The 24,400-nt window shown below is 34.1% G+C and overlaps 1 protein-coding gene across 4 annotated transcripts in view; it reads left to right on the plus strand.

Moving 5' to 3' along the window:
• Positions 1 to 18,459, plus strand: part of LOC143226734 (transcription factor CP2-like protein 1) — an 83,469-nt gene extending 65,010 nt beyond the window's left edge. For 3 of the 4 annotated variants that reach the window (XM_076458096.1, XM_076458097.1, XM_076458098.1), the window contains 3 exons: positions 7,766 to 7,908; positions 11,973 to 12,024; positions 13,232 to 18,459. In XM_076458096.1, the coding sequence (XP_076314211.1) occupies positions 7,766 to 7,908; positions 11,973 to 12,024; positions 13,232 to 13,278 (242 nt within the window). In that variant the 3' untranslated portion in view covers positions 13,279 to 18,459. Of the gene's footprint in view, positions 1 to 5,925; positions 7,745 to 7,765; positions 7,909 to 11,972; positions 12,025 to 13,231 lie in introns of those variants that run through there. The other variant, XM_076458099.1, reaches the window with a different exon arrangement.
• The last annotated feature ends 5,941 nt before the right edge of the window (positions 18,460 to 24,400 follow it).

Raw genomic sequence — 24,400 nt, forward strand, 5'->3', positions numbered from 1 at the left:
AATGTCAGTTTACCTCTGCTGGGATCTAAACATCCACCCATGTGTTTTGCCATGTGTAATAACCCATGAAGGGAAGGAGAGGATCCTGGTGGTTGAGGGATAGAATCCTAACACAACATTTTGACATTGAATTCCTGTATACAGGCAACCTTCAGGTCCCCACCACCACCTCCAAGTCAATCAGGTGATCCACTTGGACATTCTCAACATGTGTTGTGGACATTGTGCTTGATACTGGTGTCTGGGTATAGTGCTCATGAAACCCTGGTGTTGCTTGCAATGTTCTTGTTTCATATTGCAGTTCATTCTTTTGTTAGGGCTCTGTGGTGGGTGGGGACAGTGAGCACTGAAATGTTCTTATTTTATTAGGGATACTCCCATTCATGAATAAAAAAAATGAAAAACAGAAAAATGAAACAGATTCCCAGAAAATGGCCATTTATGGTCAACTCTGTTATACAATGATCATCAAAGTTGGACTTAACATCTCGATTTCTCATTCTGCATTTATTGTCTGAGAAATCTTCAAGGCAGATATTCCCCTTTTTTATTCTAAAGAGATTAGAGAGGCTTGCTGGCTCCCACAGGTCAGTAAGGAAGCTGAACTCAGGAGGAATCTTGGTGGAAACATCACCACAATACACCAAACTCCTGAATTCGAAGAACACTGGGAATGAACCCGTTGAAGTTACTCTCCATTCTACCTTGAATTCCTCAAAAGGAGTTATTGTTGAGAAGGACTTGAAGAATATTACTGAGTTGGAGATCCTTGTTGGTTTTTTGGTAGCTGAGGCATTTCTACAGTGTGCTGAATTTCCACTCACAAAGGTGGAATTATAATGCCTACGAATGTTCTGACTTTAACATTTACATCACCACATCCACCTACCACAATGAAAGCGGGTTATCTGAATTGTAAGGCATGGCCATACATTCCCAACCCTCTTAGATGTTTCCAGTGTCAGCAGTTTGGTCACTCAAGACATCATGTTGTGGTACTTTAATATGTGCTCATTGTGGTGGCAAAGATCACAACACCCATGAGTGTGAGCTGGAACCACACATTGTTAACTGTAGTAGTTCACACGCCTTTTACTCTAGTTCTTGCCCTAAGTGGGTGGAGGAAAAAGAGGTGCAATGCTTGAAGACTGTGAACAATATCTTTTACTCAGAGGTTCAGAAGTTACTGTCCCTCATTCCATCTCAGACACATGCTGTTGTACTCTGTTCCATTGCCACAGTGGGAGTGCAAACAGATCTCTCTGTGCCTCCAGAAGTGTCGTTTGCAAAACATCTGAAGAGGCTTTTGTCCTCCATGGTTAAAAGAGTTGACAAGTTTGCATCTACTTCCATCTCTGTTCCCTCCACTCCTTCTGGTAGCTGCCTTGGTCCATTCCCTTTGGATTTGGGGTTGTTTCCTCAGGTCCATCTTCTTCTCCAGTCCCAAGATGCAAAATAATTATTTGTTCACATTCTCAGTTGCTGGAATCATTGTCCACAGACAGTAGGCAGTATGTCGTTCAGGCCTGATGATATTCATTGTAAGATGCTGCACCATTTCCCTCCTGTCTCTCTTGCTGTTCTTCTGGTTGTTTTTAAATAGATCAAGCAAGAAAATGCTTTTCCTGATGCTCTACACTAGGCTATTGTTCTCCCTTTTTCGAAAACTGGGAAGGATCCCAAAATCCCTTCAAACTACTGTCTATTTGCTCTGAGGAGCTATCTCTATAAGATCTTAGAGACAATGGTTAATGCTTGTCTTGTTTAGTTACTTGAATCAAACAACCACCTCTTGCTCACCCAGTGTGAGTTTTGATGACAGCAGCCCACCGTGGATCACCTGGTTCAACGTGAAACATCAATCAGGTAAACCTATCTTAAGCAACATCTTGTTTTTGGTTTTTGTTTGTTTTTTTTTCCTTGAGAAAGCTTATGATATTAAATGTAAATATTGCATTTTGCGAGACCTTTATTTCTTTGGGTTGTGTAGCCATTTCTCCATTTTTATCAAAAACGTTTTAATGGACTGGTGATTCCATGTTCACATGGGTTCGACACTTTCTCACAGGAACAACTGCAAATACTGTCTTTTATTTGCTTAACATCTTATGAACCATCCTTCCAATCCAATTTATATAGATTGTTCAAATTCAGGTGACTCTGTGTGCTCTGCCATAGTTTGTTGTGGTTTGGTGGTTGCCTCCAGGATCCCCTCTACAGCTTCTGTGTTCACTGTTGAACTGTATGCTATTTCTCTTTCCCTGGATCACATGGAAGCTATGCAGTACAAGAACTGCAGTATTTATACCAACTTGCTTAGCTCTCTACTGGCCCTAGAATTTCTTCACAGTTCTCACCATATTTTCATTGATATTTAAAACTGACTGGCCCATTACTCTTTATTGTCTACTTCTATCCAGTTTTTCTGGATACCAGGTCACGTTGGTATTTGCAGGAACAAGCTTGCAAACATTGCAGCTAAGTCAGTCTGCTCTGGTGCTATCACTACCATGCCTGTTCCATACATGGACTTTGGCCCTGTATTCAAAGCTCATCTCTGAGCCAGTTGGCAGTCGACTTGGAGTGAGTAATGTGATAGTAAGCTTTTCCAGATAAAACATCTTTTTGGACCTTGGCCATCTTGTTCCCATAACGGTTGGAAGGAAGGAAGTTGTTCTAACCAAGCTACTCATTGGTCACAGTTTTTTAACTCATCGTTTTCTTTTATCTAGGACTGATGCACCAATATGTAGTCTATGTGACAGTAAAGTCACAACAGCCCACATTTAACTGTCTTGTTGTCATTACGACTGTAAGCAACTGCACCACTTTAGACATGTTTTTACCATGGGTTTACCCCTGATGTGTATGTCATTGACAATGGTGACACTGTTCACCTTACAAATGTCATTAGTTTTTTAAGGACCATTGGCCTTTTTAATTCTATTTAAGGTTTCTTCTGATGTTGGGTCACTGTTTTTTATTTAACCTCATTTCCTTTTATAATTAATAATACTTTCACTGTTATTTTTATTTATTACCAGTTGTTTGGAATAGATAGCCTAATTGCTTTGCACCATAAAACACCAAACAATGTACATGTAGTTTTTTTATGTCTGTTTGTTTTTCTTTTCTTTTTTTAGAATTTCTTCCAAGCCATACATCATTAAATGAATAAAAATTCGTTTTCTTCTTGAAGTGAGCTCAGTTTATAAGCCGTAAACATATCTACATTTTTCTAATTTTAGTTATTTTCCTTTTGTGTGTTAAACATGAACAAACTTAGCACCCTAAGTAATTCTTCACAGATTTTACTCTGATTTAGTTAAACCTCTAAATGAAGATTTTTCTACCAATGGATTTTCAGTGTTATGATTTAATGAAATTTTTTGGTGTTAATGGCCATGCCTGTATTCATACTTCCTGGAAATAATTCACTTTTAAACAATATTGTTAAACTTACTTTTGAAGTACTTTTGTAAAATAAAATTAGATGTGTCACGGAACTCAGTATATTTGTGATAGTATCTGTACTTATCATTTGTAAGAGTATCCAATTATCAGAAAACTATACTTACATCTTACTGGATTAGACAGTTGATATTACATCAGGTTAGACAACTGACATTACATCTTATTGGATTTGACAGTTGATATTACATCAGGTTGGACAACTGACATTACATCTTACTGGATTAGACAGTTGATATTACATCAGGTTGGACAACTGACATTACATCTTACTGGATTTGACAGTTGATATTACATCAGGTTGGACAACTGACATTACATCTTACTGGATTAGACAGTTGATATTACATTACACCAGGTTAGACAACTGACATTACATCTTACTGGATTAGACAGCTGATATTACATTACACCAGGTTAGACAACTGACATTACATCTTACTGGATTAGACAGCTGATATTACATTACATCAGGTTAGACAACTGACACTACATCTTACTGGATTAGACAGTTGATATTACATCAGGTTAGACAACTGACATTACATCTTACTGGATTAGACAGCTGATATTACATTATACCAGGTTAGACAACTGACATTACATCTTACTGGATTAGACAGTTGATATTACAGTACACTAGGTTAGACAACTGACATTACATCTTACTGGATTTGACAGCTGATATTACATTACATCACACTTCGGTAGGCAGATGTTAAATTATATTTCCTGCAGATAAAATAATTTTATTTTAATAAATTTCTGTTTATGTTAAGTTACATTACATGAAGATCATGTAGTGTTATTTTAAGAATTAGCAATCTGTGATAAGTTACATTATTTAAAAATAAAGTATTAATTTCAGTTAGTATCAGATGAGATAAAATTATATTTCTTGAAGATTAAATTGTGTTATATTGATAAGAATATTGTTATATTGTGTTTGAGTTAAGTTATATTTCCTGAAGGTAATAGTGGTGTTTATCCTATAGTTTGTATTTAATTGCCTTACCTGAAGATTAAGCCTTTTTCTAAATTTGTATTAGGCTGTGTTAAGTTGTGTTATCTAAAAATTTTATTTTGAGAATTATCAGTTTGTATTACAATTTATGTTACGTAAATAATAAGCTATGTTATCAGACTGCATCAGCTGACCCAAGGACATGATTTATACATGAGTTGTAAGCTATGTTATCAGGCTGCATCAGCTGACCCAAGAACATGATTTATACATGAGTTGTAAGCTATGTTATCAGACTGCATCAGCTGACCCAAGAACATGATTTATACATGAGTTGTAAGCTATGTTATCAGACTGCATCAGCTGACCCAAGAACATGATTTATACATGAGTTGTAAGCTATGTTATCAGACTGCATCAGCTGACCCAAGAACATGATTTATACATGAGTTGTAAGCTATGTTATCAGACTGCATCAGCTGACCCAAGAACATGATTTATACATGAGTTGTAAGCTATGTTATCAGACTGCATCAGCTGACCCAAGGACATGATTTATACATGAGTTGTAAGCTATGTTATCAGACTGCATCAGCTGACCCAAGGACATGATTTATACATGAGTTGTAAGCTATGTTATCAGACTGCATCAGCTGACCCAAGAACATGATTTATACATGAGTTGTAAGCTATGTTATCAGACTGCATCAGCTGACCCAAGGACATGATTTATACATGAGTTGTAAGCTATGTTATCAGGCTGCATCAAGTGACAGCGCAGGTAGCCCTTGATTAGCTTTGCACGAAGTTCAAAAGAAACAAACAAGCATTAAGTGACCCGATGGACATGTTTTATACATGAATTGTAAGCTGTGGCATCGGGCTGCATTAAGTTACCCAATAAATAATTTTAAAATAACATTTGTGTAAAACATCTATTTACAATAAAAATAATACAATGTTGAAATTTTACACAATCAATAATTGTTAAAAACAAGGACTTGCCACAAAATTATTCTATATAGAATTAAATACAAGTAAAATTGGAAAAAAAAGAAGATATTAACTTTTCTGCGATGGTCACAGTTTAAAGGCCATGTCATCACATTTGTTGACTTACATTCCAAGTTTTATTGAACTAGTATTTTGTGAATATATGTCAGTAAGTTTGGAATCAAATAGTGGATTATAATTCAAACTTTAATGTTATATGTGAGCTAATTTCTTAATTTAAAAGTAAATATTAAAAGAACACATCTAAATATAGATTTTAGTGATTCAGATGGTATGTTGAATGTAACACTGTTTAGAATTAGATGTTTGTGATGTCAAAATACTAAGTTTGTAGTTGGATACAAATTAGAAACTCAAATTACTAATATTAACAAGCTAGAATATAAAATAAGAACCTCATGTCTTTTTACTTTCCTGAGATATGGCCTATGTAATGAATCAAACATGGTGGCCCCGTTCACCTCTTTCCATTTTAGAAAATAGTGCCTTATATACACTTACTTCAATATATGACGTGTGAATAACCAATCAACAGCTTAGAATGTCTTCAGAGTAGTTTTCTTGTCCATTTTATTCTGTGAAAAGACTACTATGTTCTTTCAATTCAAAATTTCAAAGAAGGTAGGTTGTGTCTTTAGTCTTCTTGAAGATTCATATTTGTAAAAATCTAAATAAATCTTAGTTAGTAAGCTTAATAAATTGTAGTAGAATTCTGTGGTATCAATGTAGTTATTTATGATTTTTTTGGTTATTTAACTGTATATATAAAACCTAAACATAATTTTGTTTGATATCCTCCAAATGTAAAATTTTAAAAGGCTTAGCAACCTGTGTTTAGCAACAACCAAGTTCAAAGTTCATAGTGAGAAGAGATAATTGTTTGCTTTACTTCTTGATTTATTGTTCTGTATTTTGAGAAAAATAAGTTCAATAATTTATTACTAAATAGTGATAATCTAAATACATATAAATAATGTGTACTACTTGAAATGTGACTGTATATTACAAAATGCTAGTCTGCTAAAACACAGCCAAGACAGGGAAGACCAAAGGTCAGTTTTATATTATTGGACATGTAACATGAATGCATGTGAATATTATCAATGCAAGTTATGTAATGTTAGCTAGGCATGACTGGAAGGTAAATAGAAAAAATAATAAATATATATGTAAATATATAGTGCTATGAGACTATATTAGATTAATCATTAGTATTTTTGTGTTAAAATATGTAGTCATTCTAGCATGAAAAAAAGCATAGTTTATATTTATTTCCTAAATTTTTATGATGGTTATGACATTAGTCAAATGACAGACCCCACTCATAGTTATAGAAAGTAACATATAAAGCCTTGCTATAAATAAATGTTTGAAATGTATTTAGGAGGTTTTAGAGTTTACACAAATAATATTTGAGACTTTTGGGACGATTATGATTTTTAAACCACAGCATAAAATCACTTTCCACTCAGTCTAGTAATGAAACAGACTTCATATTTTCACAAACAAATCTTTAGTAAAAACATTTTATTAAAAATCTGATGTTCTGTGCACGAATAAAAACTTGTAATATTTACTAAAAGTTTACCAAATTTTGTGAAGATACACGTGTTGTTTCAAATGCTATGATGGAATTACTTAATGTGTGCAAAAGTGTAGATGAATTTGTGTATATTATACTGAGCCTGTTGCGAAAGGATTAAACAAGGAAGCTGATCCATACCAGATCTATAAATAATAAAGAATTGGACAGATGTAACTCAGAGTAGTTTTAAATCTAGATGGAATTTCAATAGGAAAATTAATATATGGGTATACAAGTCCCAACCTTTTACTGTTACTCCTGAAGATGGTATCGTAGGCACTGAATGAAACCTTTGTAGAGTCATTTCAGGAGAAGTCCCTGTTTTAATACTATTTATTATGTACAATTTTAACATTGTATTCCTTTGAATTTTAAATAAACTTTCTTAATATTCATTATTTATACATGAATTTAAAGTCATGTTATCAGGCTATATTAAGCTACCTAATGATTAAGATTTATACATGAATGTTAAGTTGTGTTGTGAACAATTTTTTGTGCATGAACTTTAAAATGTTTTATTAGGTTGTGTTAAATTACCCAGTGATTTTGATTTTTACATGAATTTTCAAAAGCTACAGTAGTTAAAGATCAGAATGTGTTATTTAAATATTGTGTTGTGTTAATCCACTTTCCACATGTTAAAATAGTTCAAAGTCAAACTGTGTTAAATGTAAGTACCACTTCTTAAGGCACCCTGTTATTAAGTTTCAAATATATTCTGTTTTCAGCTTTTCATGCTGTGTACTTGGAGACTCTTACAGTTCGAGACCTTCTGCAGAAGTTTAAAGATATTTTCAGGCTTCAGAAGGAGACAGTGAACTGTATCTATATGCTGGGTCCTTCAGGGATTCGTTTTCATGTCACAGACATGGTAAGTAGTGGAAGTAAATATATTTTTATAATGCTATAGGTTTGTTTGAAGGTAATGATAAAAGTTGTTGAAGAGAAGAGGTGAGAAAAGTGGATAAACGTTATTATAGACTAGACAAAAACTGTGGTAAAACTTGAATGTTATGGAAATTTCAGTTTTCTTATTTCATTACTTTGGAAATTTTTACTTTATTTTACAATATGCTGAATAGGTTTCCTAACATTGTTATGACAAAATTCTATCAAATTCCATTCCTTCATTATACAACTGGGTAGTCCTATCAGTTTTCATGTTTTATCTTATTCAGTATCTAAACAAATCTGATTCTGTTATCAGTCCTTCATTGCAACACAGTGTAGTTCTACTGTTCCCTTTGTTTTATCATAGTCAAATACTGGAACAAATCACAATGCACTCTTTGTCCTTTATTGTAAAATAGCATAGTCCTACCACTTTGATTGTGTTATCAAAAGTTGACAGAAGTAAAGAAAGATCACCTGAGCGAGTACTTTATTTGTTGCTTATTCTTTGTTTATTGTTATAAAAGTAAATAAAATGTAAAAATAGTGACCTCTTTAGGTTAGATTAGGTAAAATAAATAATAAAAACTACAATATATTTCATGGGTTACGCATTCTTGTAGTAGCTTTTGCAAAATGTAATCTTTATATTAGTTAAGATTAGGTTGTTATATGATACCTTGTGTATTGCTGTTAAAGTTGATAAATTTATTTGTTAAAAGAATTGAATTAATAATTACAGCTGATAAGAGTAAATTATGTACTTAGAGTGAAAAAAAATTCATTCTACCTGTTATTATAGCTAATTTAATATATAATCAGATTCATTGTCACAAATGACTATCAGGTGGTTACCTGTCCAGTAGGAGTGAATTTAGCCAGTTTTCTTCCCCCTGTATAATAAACTTTCCATTACCTGAGGATCCTGCTTCCAGTCAGCTTTTGTCTGAGGTGTACACACTTTTCTCTTACACAGAGCTATCAAACCTGTAGCCATCCTTCTTCAGGTTTTTGCTCCAGGCTTTTTATCATCCCAAAAAATACCACAGGCTGGCATCTTGTGATTGATCTGTTTTGCTTCAGCTACTTCTTTACCATGGAGTTTTTTTCATACTCCTGTGTTTTTTTTTCTCTAAGACTATGGGTGACCAATGCTTGAACGCTTATCTCCATATTTCTGTTTCTTATCTGTCCACGCACTATCTTTGATTTGTCCCCTACAAGGTTATGTATCAGTTCATGCCTTGCATTTTGGGCTTGCTTCAGCATCATATCTATTTTGTCAGGTGGTCAAGACCTTTGCTTGACTTGTGTATATTCAAAGGTTTCATTTTCACCACTACGTAGATGACTAGTTCCTGTTAGCTCAATTCAAACTGGAGTATTCTCAACAAACACATCTTCCATTGGCAGAAGTGGCTTGCATTGCTAGGATTCTCAAGTAGAAAAGGTATTTCCTTTTGCCTGTACAATATCTTATCCACTTGGATGTATGTGTCAACATCCATCTTCGTCTGGCCCATCCTTCACCAACTTGTCTCTGTTCAATGGAGCTTTCAGTTCCCCATACAGTTGCTGCTCTCTCAGTTTGTACACCTAAGGTTCTATCAATTTCAGGAGACAAAGGTTTCTGTGGAAAGTCTTATTCCTTTGGGTCAGAAACATGTATGTTTTCATCAGTGGACTTTGTACAACCAAAGGAATCTTGCTCAGGATTCCTTAGGCTCCCCAGCTACTCTTCCTCTTACAGATAATATGTATTAGTGGTTGAAGAAGGTCAACGTGACGGCTGGAGTACCACTTCCTCCACCTTGTATGGATTTGCTTCTGTTCACAGATGCTTCTGTCAAAGATTGGGTAATGTGAATCAATCAGCAAGAGGCTGTCACACCATATCCACCACTCTACACCACAGGGCAGATCCATTTTAGCTTTCCCAACATTCATGTTTGCAGATAGTTCTTCTACAGTCTTTCTTCAACAGTACTGAAATTACAGTATCTTGTGGTTTAGATTTAAACCCACCCAGTTTGTCTCACCCTTTTTGTTTTGCTCTTTCTGCCCATGTATGCAGTGCCTGTTTCCATACTGGGTGCAGAGTATACATGGTACAGAATTAGTGTGGTTCCCCATATGTGTTCCTTTCCCACTGTGGATCACGGTTCATGGATGTTCTTTTGGTGTTTTCAAAGGATACTTTTTCTGTCCCTCCACCTATTCAATTTGGGATTCTGGCTTTTAATGTAAACAGAGGTAAGGTATCACCATATCAGAAGTTATTACTTTCCCACACTGAAGATATGTTTCCAATAAGTACTTGTCTGCTCTCACACTTCTCACTCTTCCTGTCCACTAAAAACTGGTGCTTCTTTTTTTTGCCTAATCTTGTAGTGATATTTCAGTAGAATTAGGTCAGCACCCCATATCGGCAACAATGACTCCAATTGCTGAGATCAGAGAAAGGGTTTGTCAGCTTAATGATGAGTCAAAGCATAAAGATCAAAAGCCCTTGGAAGATGAGGGATACCAGCACCAGGCCTCAACCAAGAAACAAAATGTAAAGCACGAACCCTCACATCAGAGGAGGGAGGACAGATGAGGTACTCTAAGCACAGGGTGTTGTATAACAAGGAAGGAACATGATTACATGAAACCAATAAAACTAAACACACCTGAGAAATTATATTAATGAAAGCTAAGTTGGACCTGGAAAATTCTGAAGAAGAGGTTTTGGGAAGGCAAGGCATAATGAGTGTGAAGAAAAAAATCTGTCCAAATCTCTTCTTTATGAACAAGTCTGCACGACTGAAAAGGAATCCAAACATTGTTGGGAGAAGAAGGACTACTCGTATAGAGATCATGATATCAGTGAATGATAGTCGAAGAATCGTATGCTGAGATTCCAACCTAAACCTTGTGTGATGACACTTGAATAAGTGAAAAGAATACAAGAAGTATATTTTTAGTATTAGAAAATAATAAATTTATAGAGAGTGACACGTGTCAAAATTTATGACGACATTACATATGAACTGACTTTAAGAGGATACAAAATAATAAATAAATAAAAAGAACACCTATGAAAATAAACACTTTATACAAATAAAATAAATGCTAAAGATACAATGATGTGTGCTAACAAAATACAATTATCATTTTACATTTAACAAACACACAAGAGTGATACAGGAAACCTCCAGCAGCACAGTGGTATGTCTGCTGATTTACACTGCTAGAAGCTGGATTTCATTACCCATGATGGGCAGAGCACAGATAGCTCTTTGTGTAGCTTTGTGCTTAACCTTAAACTAGCAACTGCAGCTGTAGAAAATAATAAATAACATTATATCTTCTGTGAAATTTCAGTAATGATAGTAAAACATTAAAAAGGACAGTTACATACTTGTTAACATAGAAACATGGTCATCAAACACTTGCTCACTAATGGGACAGTGTTACAATGTTAAAACCCAAGGTTTGATTCTAAACATCTCTCTTTAGATATTGTGCTTTATTTTTAGTGAGAAAACTTTTCTTCTAGAGTAACTGTCATGGCATATTTGTTCAGCTGTGACAAGAAAACCTTGTGATTTCATCATTAATGTGTAGTTGATGTAGAAAGCTTTACTATAGTCTTAGTAACAATTGTTATGTATGAAAACTTCAGTTCAAATAAACAAATCTGTAACTTGCAGCTGGAGTTGCCTCCCATTGGAATTTCCTGTATTTTTTGGAAGATATGTTGGCCAAAATACATAACTCCATTAGCACATAAAAGTACATGGCCTTCAAGAATTCAATGGTGGTTTTGAAGTAATATTATCATAGAAAGTTCAGTATTTGCTGATGCAAATTAGTCATATACCTGAATTATGTAAAAGACCTTGAAGCTAGTAATAAGAACTTGATTAAGTGTAAGTTTACTAAAACCAAATAATTCTGTTGTTATAACTTCAAAGCATTTATGTTCTTCTTTCCATTCTGTGGATTTACCAATGATAATGTTACAGTATTTCATTTATTGGTGTGTTCTGTTTGTTTCAGGTTGTACAGAATATGTTTAATGATTCCATATACTACTGTGATATCCAAAAAGGTAACATCTTTATTGCTAATGTTTGGACGTGCTTTTATAACTATTAATATCAGACCTTTATTATTAATGTTCAGTCATGGTTTTATAACTGTTAATATCAGACCTTTATTGTTAATGTTCAGTCATGGTTTTATAACTGTTAATATCAGACCTTCATTGTTAATGTTCAGTCATGGTTTTATAACTGTTAGTATCAGACCTTTATTGTTAATGTTCAGTCATGGTTTTATAACTGTTAGTATAATGTTCAGTCATGGTTTTATATCTGTTAATATCAGACCTTTATTGTTAATGTTCAGTCATGGTTTTATAACTGTTAGTATCAGACCTTTATTGTTAATGTTCAGTCATGGTTTTATATCTGTTAATATCAGACCTTTATTGTTAATATTCAGTCATGGTTTTATAACTGTTAGTATCAGACCTTTATTGTTAATGTTCAGTCATGGTTTTATAACTGTTAATATCAGACCTTTATTGTTAATGTTCAGTCATGGTTTTATAACTGTTAATATCAGCCCTTTATTGTTAATGTTCAGTCATGGTTTTATAACTGTTAGTATCAGACCTTTATTGTTAATGTTCAGTCATGGTTTTATATCTGTTAATATCAGACCTTTATTGTTAATGTTCAGTCATGGTTTTATAACTGTTAGTATCAGACCTTTATTGTTAATGTTCAGTCATGGTTTTATAACTGTTAATATCAGACCTTTATTGTTAATGTTTAGTCATGGTTTTATAACTGTTAATATCAGACCTTTATTGTTAATGTTCAGTCATGGTTTTATAACTGTTAATATCAGACCTTTATTGTTAATGTTCAGTCATGGTTTTATAACTGTTAATATCAGACCTTTATTGTTAATGTTTAGTCATGGTTTTATAACTGTTAATATCAGACCTTTATTGTTAATGTTTAGTCATGGTTTTATAACTGTTAATATCAGACCTTTATTGTTAATGTTCAGTCATGGTTTTATAACTGTTAATATCAGACCTTTATTGTTAATGTTCAGTCATGGTTTTATAACTGTTAATATCAGACCTTTATTGTTAATGTTCAGTCATGGTTTCATAACTGTTAGTATCAGACCTTTATTGTTAATGTTCAGTCATGGTTTTATAACTGTTAATATATTTTAGATTAAAGTTTTTTGAATACTTCAAAACACAAGTTTTAGTTTTTTCCTTTTTTTCTTTTCAGATCCTCAATCTTTTGTCTACTCTATCTCTCTCAAAGCCCAGCAATGAGTAACCTACGTTATTTATTTTCTAGATTACAAACGGAATTTTGTGTTTTATGTGGACAAATAAAATTTTAGACTCTTCACAATATTTCCTTGAAACAGAAAGGGAATTGCTTATTATTAAACTCAATACATTTATCATAGCCATAAAAATATTCTTTTCACTATTGGCTTTTGCCCAGATATGATTTAAATATTAGTGTTTATAATGTTATTCTACAATATCATGTTTTAAACATTTTTACAAAAGGATAGTTGCCATTATTTTTTTATTAATATAGTAATGTTCAGTTAAATCTGCTTTTATTATATAATGTTGTGTTTCAATTCCACTGTATTAAGGTGTTTCTCTGTCACGTGTTTCTGTCATGAGTGTTTTCATATCACAGACATATATTCCACTGTGTATATCTTGTGATTTGTGAGAAGACTTATTTCTTTTATAAATGGTTATATCAGGCTAATGTTATAAGCTCATGTCTTTGTAAATAGAACACATTGATTACATTTCATTCTATTGGTTTATTATAGTTTATTGTAAGGTTACCAAATTTGAAATGTTGAGACTGTTGTTGATATGTAAGACTTTAAAACCAAAGTGTTCGCTCAAGTGTTTTGTATGGATGTTAATGTGTTATTTTTTGAATTATAAAGAATTATGATTGTTGGTTGTTTAGTCTTTCGATCAAAGGAATATATTTACATGCGATGTGTAGTTTAATGAGTTTTGGTTCACAATTACTTTACCAGTTCTAAAATATAAAACATGTAAATATATATATATACATGTATTTAATCTTGTATACTTATAGTAAAGAAAAGTGTGTACGTAATTAACCTGTACTTATGCTCTATTCAGTTCATACAAAAAGACAGTAACTTTGTTGTTAAAAAAACCATCTTCAAGTGACGCATAAGCAGTGCCATCGTTTGAACTTACAATGAGTTTCATTGGTACTTTTCCAGTGAGTATATGTAGCAGAGAATTTCACAGAGATGTATGTTCCTTTTTTTTTTTTTTTTGTGAGTTTACACACTTGTAGCATCTTCGTTATAACAGGAGTATAAGAAAGCTGAGAACTAGTACAAGTTTGCAACATTTCTTCTCTCTGTTATCGGTTGTGTTGTCAGTTTAGAAAATTGTTTATCAGTTAAGATGCGTGTAAGTTTACACACTTGTAGCATCTTTGTTATAACAGGAATATAAGAAAGCTGAGAACTAGTACAAGTTTGCAACATTTCTTCTCTCTGTTATCGGTTGTGTTGTCAGTTTAGAAAATTGTTTATCAGTTAAGGTACGTGTAAGTTTACACACTTGTAGCATCTTTGTTATAACAGGAATATAAGAAAGCTGAGAACTAGTACAAGTTTGCAACATTTCTTCTCTCTGTTATCGGTTGTGTTGTCAGTTTAGAAAATTGTTTATCAGTTAAGGTACATGTAAGGTTACAGACTTGTAGCATCTTCGTTATAACAGGAGTATAAGGAAGCTGAGAACTAGTACAAGTTTGCAACATTTCTTCTCTCTGTTATCGGTTGTGTTGTCATTTTAGAAAATTGTTTATCAGTTAAGGTACCTGTAAGGTTACAGCAAATTTTGAAACTTTTTATTGTTAAGTCACTAGCAGAATATCTTGAAAAAATGTAATTAATTAAGTAAATTACTGGCTAATGTCATTGGCATTAGTTACCAGTTAGTTTACTTGATTAACAGAAGTTGACCTTTATGAAAATTAAAATGATTGGCTGAATAATTTAATAATATAAGGTTGATTTTTTTTCTCTAAGTAGTGTAAGAGCTGAAGTTTTATAATGATTACAAAAATTATAAGTGTTTAAAGCTTGACAAATAGCAAAGCCTCTTTCAGTTCTAAAATTAATATTTGAAACAAAGTTTTATTTATGTACATTCACAAATTTGAAACAAAGTTTTATTTATGTACTGTTTTGAATCAGCTATTTTTGGGATAATATCTGTTTCAGAACTTTATATGTGTTAAAAATATGGGTGGGTAGCTCTTAAACATTGTCTTCTCATTTTATTTTCCAACTGCAAGCCTAATTACGTACATTTCCACAGTCTTCAAGGCTGTGTTTAGCTTTCTTTTTGTTTTCAGTTGAAAACTGTTCTTTGTTGTGGATTTCAAGATCTGTTTATTTCAAAAGAAGTTCTATGACTTCTGATTGAAATCTTTTAACTTATATATGTAAAAACAGCTTGTTTGGGTTGAGAAAATATTTTATGTAGAGGAGCCAATTTTACATATATATTTTTCTCTGCAAGTGGGTTTTCTCGACATCACTGATCCTTTAACTTATCGCTTTAATGAGCATTAACAATTTAAATATGATATTTCTTCTGACTACAAAACTATTCTTTCTCATTATCAAAAGAGTGTTTATGACTTCAAGACTACTTTGAAAAATGAGATTTAATATATATATATTACAGATCTTTTTGTTTTTCACCAAATCTCACCAGATGAGAAAGAAAATATGTGATGTAAAAGCCTTGACTTGCCATATCCTCTTTTGTGGACTGCAGTTTTAACCTGTTAAAGCTCATCAGCACAATTTGGGTCAGCAAACCAAATATATAGAATTCGACCTGTATTATAGTGGTCTTTAAAAAAACAAAACAAACACATAAGTATTAAGACTTGATATAATTCTTGTTGTTACTGACACTTTTCAATTTCTTTGACTGGAAGACACCACATGTTTTTCTCTGACTGAATTATTAGACCTTCATCTGCTCTTTTAATATTGGTTATCTCAGTAAAAACTGAATGTTATATTTGTCCTTGGTAGAATACCACTAGTTTACAGAAAAAGCTTATAATTCCTTGATGTGTTCAGTTTTTAAAATTATTTTAATTTGCTTGTGTTTATCTCCTCAGTCAAGAATGTGTCAAGTGTCTTAAAGCTCATCTCTTGCTGTACACATTTTAGGTTTGAAGCACATTGTAAATATGTTAGCACTGAAAAACTTATTAAAATAGAAATAAAATATATGTTTTAAATAAGTGATGCCTTGTGTAGGGGAACACATGATATAACACAGTCTGGTTCAGAAGTAGGGAAGCACACGATGTAACACAGTCTGGTTCAGAATGTGTTGAACTTTTCTGTTATTTCTTGTTTTAGGCTAGAAATTCAGGCATAAGTATGTCAAAAAACAATGGCACATTCCAGTTTTTGTGTGGAAAAGAAAGTATTCTGGCTATATTGAAGAAAGCCAAAAACCACAGTTTTCTTCATAGCTCAAGTTAAAGGCTTGTGAAAACTCACAATCTTTTATGTGGTCAGTATAAGTGCACTTAATGTTTATGTAACAAGGTTAGATGTTTGAAATCTAGTTTTATAGAACCCAACCTTCACATAAGAGGAAATGTAAAGTGTGATTGCAACTTATTATGGCTAATAAGCTTCAGTTTAAAGAAATTCGTTTTCTTTGTAAAACTAAAATCTTTTTGAAAGAGTTTCCATACTTATGAAAGTAGCTGTTAGATAAAATTTCATTTAGACTATTGTGTGAGAACAACTTATCATAATTAAGTGTTATAATAATTCTGGGGTAGCTCATTTTCTTGGTTTGTATACTGTTAGAAAATTACCTAGTTTGTAAAGCCACCCCTCAACAGTGCTTTGAGTTTATGTTTTGCTTTGGAAAGCATGTAGGCATTCTTTTAACTTGTATATCTGGTTAGTTTAAATTGTCGAATCTAGGAGCTGAAGGACTGTTGTTAAACAGTGATTTAATTGGCAGAACTTGGGTTACAATGCTGGGCTGCATGATATGAACAGTTTAAAATTCTCTGTTTTCCTGACTTTAGTTGTATCTCTGGTTGTAGTTTGAATACATTTGGAAGCAGCTTGAATGAATAAAGTGAAACCAATATTGTTCTGTTTGAGTGCAATTAACACACTTCAAGGGTATTAGTACATACAAATTAGCACAGGTGACTCTACATACTGTAGATTTCTGAATATTCATTATACATGAGAAAAATGTTCCGTATTTGTATGTGGGAACTCAAAAACTTATTAATCAGCTAAACTGCTTCACATTGAAGTCTATCTATTCTCCAGCAGATTTTATAATTATGCATTCTGTGTGCTGTTGGAAATTGTTGACATGATTGTCAGTGGTCTTGTAAAATAAGGCAGTGACCAAGATATCTGTTGGTGTACAGATCACATTTTCAGAGTCTGTTAATTTTTGGCACTTTGAAAGGAGTTTATATTTCCTCATTAAAAGTGTTTATATGGTGTCACAATATTTGTTAAATGTTATATAAATATTTTATTGAAAAGAAAAAGTTCCAAGAGATGGTTGTAAACATTAAAACTTTAGTGTAATTTGTGTGGTAAATAGATTGAACAAATTTGGAATTAGTGTCAGGTGATTATTAGTGGTTAGAATTGTATGTATGTGTGTGTGTGAATGCTTGTATGTGTATTTACGTATACCATTTTTCATAAATATATGAACGTAACACAATACCACTATTGCTAATAAAAATTTCTTCCTGGAAACAATTAACAGCTTTATTCTTTGTCACCTTAAGAACATATAGAGTAAGAGTATGTATCATTTTATCAGATTGTTCAGAATTAGGGCAACATGAAAAAAAAAAACACTTAAAAATCTTGGAACTTTATAATAAATTTTTTTAATGAACAATGACATAATATTTAACAAAAAAGTGTATTTCAGCATATGCTGGTCAGGTGGTGTACTGAATTTTATTATAAAGTGGTGCATAGAACATTTGTATTATAAGCAAGAATTACAACTTCACAAAGTTTTGTAATTTAAAGTTTGTAAAGTTAAAGTTTCAAAGACTGCCACATAATGCACCTTATTAAAAGTTCCAACACTGCTGTATTGCCATGTAATGTTTGTGTAATTTTTCCAATGTTAAGTGACACATTGTGTACTTTATTTCATTAATCAAGAATTTTGTGTAAATCAGCCAAAGAATACCAGAAGAAATCCTTGTTTGTAAATATTAATAATGAGAGTTCATTTAAAACCTAATAAGGTTTTGTTAGTCTTGTTTAGTGACAGTAGATTTATGTACATGTGTTGTTATTTTGTGTTTACTGTTGAATTTATTTCTGCAGTGAGCGGTATATATGTGTTTATCCCTACAACATATATTAAAAAACAACTAATTTTATGAACATTTTAGAATAGTAAAACTTTAATTGTGGTGGGTGGGTAGAGTAATCTTACTTTTCTTACTGTGTTACTTTTAGTGTTATATTAAATTACAGGAAGTTAGTTAAGAACAGGAGATTCTCTTATAATGAGTTGAAAGTTAACAGATGGGTAGTGACTGAAAAACAGTAAAAGAGAAGTGCCATTTTTATGACTAATACAAGAGAAGGTGATATTGGGATAGAGTGTAAGTAGAAAAGTAATGGTTTATGTGCATCATTGTTAACTGAATAAAGTCATAGATAGTGATGGGATTGATTGTTATCAGAAAGAGGTTGAAGTAGTGGTTTGTGCTGCCATGTATATGCCACAAGCGTGCTGCATCCCTACGTATTGGAATCAAAGTTGTATGATGCTTGTGATTCCTTCTGTGCAATAATACCAAACCATCACTTCTCATCTGGCAGGGCTCAGGTTAAGACATCCTTCTTTCGTTCCAGTTCTGCTTTGATTGTTTTCCTTAGTTTGACTTGCACTTTATTTTCAAGAAATTTTCCCTTTTATATTGCAAGCATTTACTTACCTGCATTTTGTTGCCAAATATTTTGCTTGTTTTCTCAATGTCAAGCATGAATCCCGAAGTTAATGTTACCACTTCAGGTCCATTTTGGTCATCTGATGCTATTACTTCAAGCCACAAGTGTGGGAGACCCCTGTGGGAATTATCAACATTTATTCACAGAGAGATTGAACATTATATGTGACAACCTTCATCTCCTCCCATTGTCTCTCTTTTTCCTGGTCATGCTGCTGGCAAGGGCTTCGGCTGTTTGTCCCCACCTCCGAGATTGGCCGTGCCCTCCCACATCCTGCTTGAGGATCCTGTTCAGATTTTATTTCTCAGGCACGTGATGTCTTTTCTGTTGCTTCTGTTTCTCATTTTATGTAATCCTGCATTCTTGCCTTATTTATTTTTTCCCACATGCCCTGATATTCAGGTTCACAATGGAAGTTTCATCTCCCGGCTGTGTGGCAGCATTTTTATGCCTTATTCCACACAGGCTTTGGATTAGTCTGCTGTCTCTTATCATTGGGTGGACTTTCCTTATCTGGATCAACAGTTGTTGGGTTTGGTTCTGCCTGTTTGGAGGGCAGGTCCAAAATGTCTCATCTGGCAGCCTTCATTCATCAATGGAGCCCTTTCATATCCAGTATTTGTGTTCACAGTGTATTGTTTGAATGTTGCAAACATCCCATTTTTTTACACCTCCTCCCATATCTAGCATGCCTGTTTCCTTTCTTCCTCCTCAGGATCCCTTGTCGTGCCAATATTTTTCTGAGGTGGTACAAGACCATCTCACACAACAGGCTATTGAACCTTTCTCATACATTTCAGGGAGGTTTTCTGCCTCTTTGTGGTTCACAAAAAAAACAGACTGGAGGCCAGTCATCAACCTACCTGTTCTCAATCAGAATGTTTATGCCCCACAATCCCCATAGAATCCACCTTATGCTTCAGTGGGTTTTTTTCTCTGGGTCTTTGAATGACCAAAATGTACGTCTCCAACACTTATATGCATATTCTCATCTTGGAATGTTCTTGTGCTTATCTTTAGTTTGTCCATTGTGAATTAGTGTACCAATTTTGCACCCTATCCTTCAAGCTTGCTTTTGTACTATACATATTTTGTCAGGTAGTGAAAACCTTTGCTCCATTTTGTGCTTTCACTTCTACATGGACTACTGGCTTTTTCTCACTCATTCCAAATAAGAATTTGCTTGTCATACTTGTCAGATTCTTCTTGAAGCTGCTTTGATGGGATGATTGATCAAATTGGAGAAATCCTTCTTTTACCTTCCAAGTACCTCGTTTGTGTGGGCGTTTTCTTCAGCACTCATCTCAGTCAGGCCCAATGGAATGGGGTAATTGCAATGCTCTGTCTGCTCCTTCACTTTCAGCTTGTGAGGTTCTGCCACTTTGGGGGATGTGGTCTTCTTTGATTCCTGTCACACCCCTTGGTTAGGCTCATATTTGGCACCTTCATTGAGTCTTCCACAACCAAAGGAACTTTGCTCTGGATCATTTGGATTCTTCCATCACCCTTTCTTCTTACATTATGGATGATCTCCAAAGGTGGTTGAACAAGGCCTATACTTTAGAGGGCATCCTCTTCCTTCTCTGTGGCCAGAGTTACATGTGTTCACAGATCCATCCCTTTAGAGTTGGAGTACTTGGATTGACCAACGACTTGTTTTGGGTTATTGATCTGGGGAGGAATGTTTTATTCATATTAACATTCTTGAACTCCTTGCTGTTCACCAGACCTTGAATCATTTTCTTTATATCTTCAGGGATCACTTGATCATGATCCACTCCAACAGTATGGCAGTGGTGGCTTACATCAATCACCAAGGGAACATTCATTCAAGATCCCTGTGTTTTCTCATCAGGGATATTTTTTTGGGACTTACAATCATCACAGCTGTTTAATGGCATGTCGTTTACTAGGTATATTCAACCTTGTGGCAGATCATATTTTCTGACCAGACCAGGTTAACCTAATGTTGTGGTACCTTCATCTTCTTGGTTTTCAGTGTGGTAATCCTCATATCAATCCATTTTATACCTTCATCAATCATCAGTTTCCCTTGTTTTGGTCCTGTATTTCCTGTGTTTTTTTTTTGTGTGTGTAGATTTTTAGTCTCCTAGATATCTGTTTATCAGGTAACTCTATCTCATACTTTATGTTTTCCTCATTACAGCAGAGTCTTTCTTCCCTTATTTTTACTCCTTTGATCCATTATTTTCAAATACTTTAGCTGCCTCAGCATCCTGTACTTCATCATTGCAACATTAATGTTGTAATTTATATGCAAAAACGTCATCACTGATTAATGTTGTACTTCATTCCCTTACTTTACTTCGATTTGAACCCATTGCATCATGTACTTTCTTTCATTTATCCCTTAGGGCATATTTCCTTCTACTTTTCACCTTCAAGTGGTGTGGATTAGATATATTTGCTATCAATGTTACTTGCACACTGTACCTTCCAACATATCTTCTCCTTTATCCAGATTCTTCATTCCTTCCCAAGACCTCAGCTTTCCTGAGGTTAATTCTTCCTTTATTCCCATTTCCTTTCCTTCTGTTTCTTATCTCTACCCTCATTCTTATCTAAATTGACTTCTGTGTCCTGTGTGTGCAGAGATTCCTGTTCCTGTCTCGTTATTTCCTGGCATCCCTCTTCTTTTTGTAATCTATCTTCCTTTACCAATTGGATTTATCCTTTAATCCACTTGGCTTATTTCTCTTTGTCTCCTTCTCAATGTATGTTATTTTGTGTTACCTCCCATCAAATCTGCCATCTCATGTTTTTTCCCTGATTCTCTTGGTTAGCCTCTGGAGGAGATTCTACAGTCAGGTATGTGGTCCACCTATCGGATATTCACCTCCATCACATCGTGATGTCCACAGCTGTGGTTATACTCAGGCTTCATTGAGGTTGTGACACTGGGTAAGTCTTTATTAATGCTTTCTTTTTTTTCCTAGACCCTTGCTTTGAATTTCATCTATTAGATCCTGCTTTGTGGTGTGAGTGGTGCCTGGCAAGGTTTTCATTCTAAATAAATCCTCACTGTATGCCATGCTGATTATCACACACTTTTCCTGACTTCACATGCTCACCTTTGAGATGTGGTGTTTCACAAAATTATTAAAGGGCCAATAACCCCGTGATATATATGCTTCATAAATATATCTGTCCCAGACAATACCACATATGGATGATATAGGCAAAGCAGAGGAAGATAGCTGCCCCTCCCTGCCATGCCTTGATTGAAATATAGGTATGGTTTAATATTCATCATAGAGTTTTGCAATCACCCATTAGGTGTAGTAGTCCATCTGTCATTTCCAACACTCTCCTCCCCCCTACTTTCAGTGAAGTATGAGAGTCCTTACTACTATCCTGCTCTGAAATGAATGGTTATAGCCTTCTATGTGGAACCCATCCAGCAGGACACCTCCATGGTAAAACACCCCAGCAACTTGGAACTGGAAAGTGGGAATGCATACCATCTTCTGAATTTAATGAAACATACAATAGAGTGAAATGTCTCAGTGCATTTCACACCTTTAACTGGGTGCTTTCATCCTACCCTTGTGCAGATGTTGGTATTCTGTGAGTTAATATAGTGTGAACCAATCAACTGAAGTCCTCACACAAGTTTAGAGTTGTCTATCTTTCTCCACCAATACTTCCCCCTGTATAGTGGATCATGGAGGATATACTTGAGTACTTTCTGATTCTCTCTTGTGATGGTTATATTATTGATCTTGTGACAATTCAGGCCAGTTGTACTTTCATGAGGGTTGGTTGCAAGTGGTGGACTTTCTTTGGATCCTGAATAACACATGCCCTGGAATCAGTCCTTTCCTAACATTTCTGATTTTAGGGATAGAGGTGAAGACAATATGATACTCATCCTATCTTCATGCAGCTGTCTGTACCCAATGAGAAGGTTTTGAGCATAGTTGACTTACAGAGTACAATCTGCCACACTCTACCCATTCTACATCATGGGAGGCATTCTCCTTTACCCACTTCTCTTCTGTGAGATTGAGTTATTTGTTTATCTGATTGGGATCACTTTCCTGACTTATCCACTCCAATTTGGATGTGCTCCTTTCCTTTTTTTCCATATGTATTCATTTCTATTCATTGTGAAGAGACATCTAGATAAGAAGTGGTGCAATGCCCCTCCTCAGATCATTTGATCTTTTTCTCTCATCTACAGGAGTATCCTCGTGACACTTTTGTGGGGTATGTCTGTTCTTCTCTTGCACCGGTCCCACCTTCTTTTCAGTGTGGGATTTTAGCTAATCTTGTGAGTAGATGGAAGTATTGTATTGGAAGTTATAATCTTCCTACACTGAAAATGTATTTCTTTTAGGTTTGTCTCTCTTCTCACACTCCCACAATCTTCCATTGCTTACATGTTCTTCCAAACTTCTAAGTCATGTTTTGGTAGTGGTGCACAGAGGAAGTCACATCATGATGATGCTCTCTTAACAGTGGAGATATGACACATTTTGATTTGCATGAGGGACGTATTGGAATCAAAGATTCAAGTGGTGTGGAGAGTGCAGAAAACTTGTGGCATGTGCTATAAAAAAGTTTGCATATAGAGGGTAGCACAAAATTAGAAAAGCTAAACTTGTACAAGGGAAGTACCTATTGGAAATACAGTTTCAATATAGGAAAATTATACCATTTGTTTATGTGTATTATCATTATCTGGAGAAGGAAACTGAAAATGATGAGATTGGTTGTTATCAGAAAGTGATTGGAATGATTTGTTTATGTGTGTTATCATAATCTGGAGAAGGGAACTGAAAATGATGAGATTGGTTGTTATCAGAAAGTGATTGGAATGATTCGTTTATGTGTGTTATCATAATCTGGAGAAAGGAACTGAAAATGATGAGATTGGTTGTTATCAGAAAGTGATTGGAATGATTCGTTTATGTGTATTATCATTATCTGGAGAAGGAAACTGAAAATGATGAGATTGGTTGTTATCAGAAAGTGATTGGAATGATTCGTTTATGTGTGTTATCATAATCTGGAGAAAGGAACTGAAAATGATGAGATTGGTTGTTATCAGAAAGTGATTGGAATGATTCGTTTATGTGTGTTATCATAATCTGGAGAAGGGAACTGAAAATGATGAGATTGGTTGTTATCAGAAAGTGATTGGAATGATTCGTTTATGTGTGTTATCATAATCTGGAGAAATAACTGAAAATGATGAGATTGGTTGTTATCAGAAAGTGTTTGGAATGATTCGTTTATGTGTGTTATTATAGTCTGGAGAAGGGAACTGAAAATGATGAGATTGATTGTTATCAGAAAGTGATAGGAATGATTGATTTGTTTATGTGTCCATTGTTATC

This window comes from Tachypleus tridentatus, chromosome 9 (assembly GCF_004210375.1).
Source record: "Tachypleus tridentatus isolate NWPU-2018 chromosome 9, ASM421037v1, whole genome shotgun sequence".
In the NCBI taxonomy this organism is placed as follows: Eukaryota; Metazoa; Arthropoda; class Merostomata; order Xiphosura; family Limulidae; genus Tachypleus; species Tachypleus tridentatus.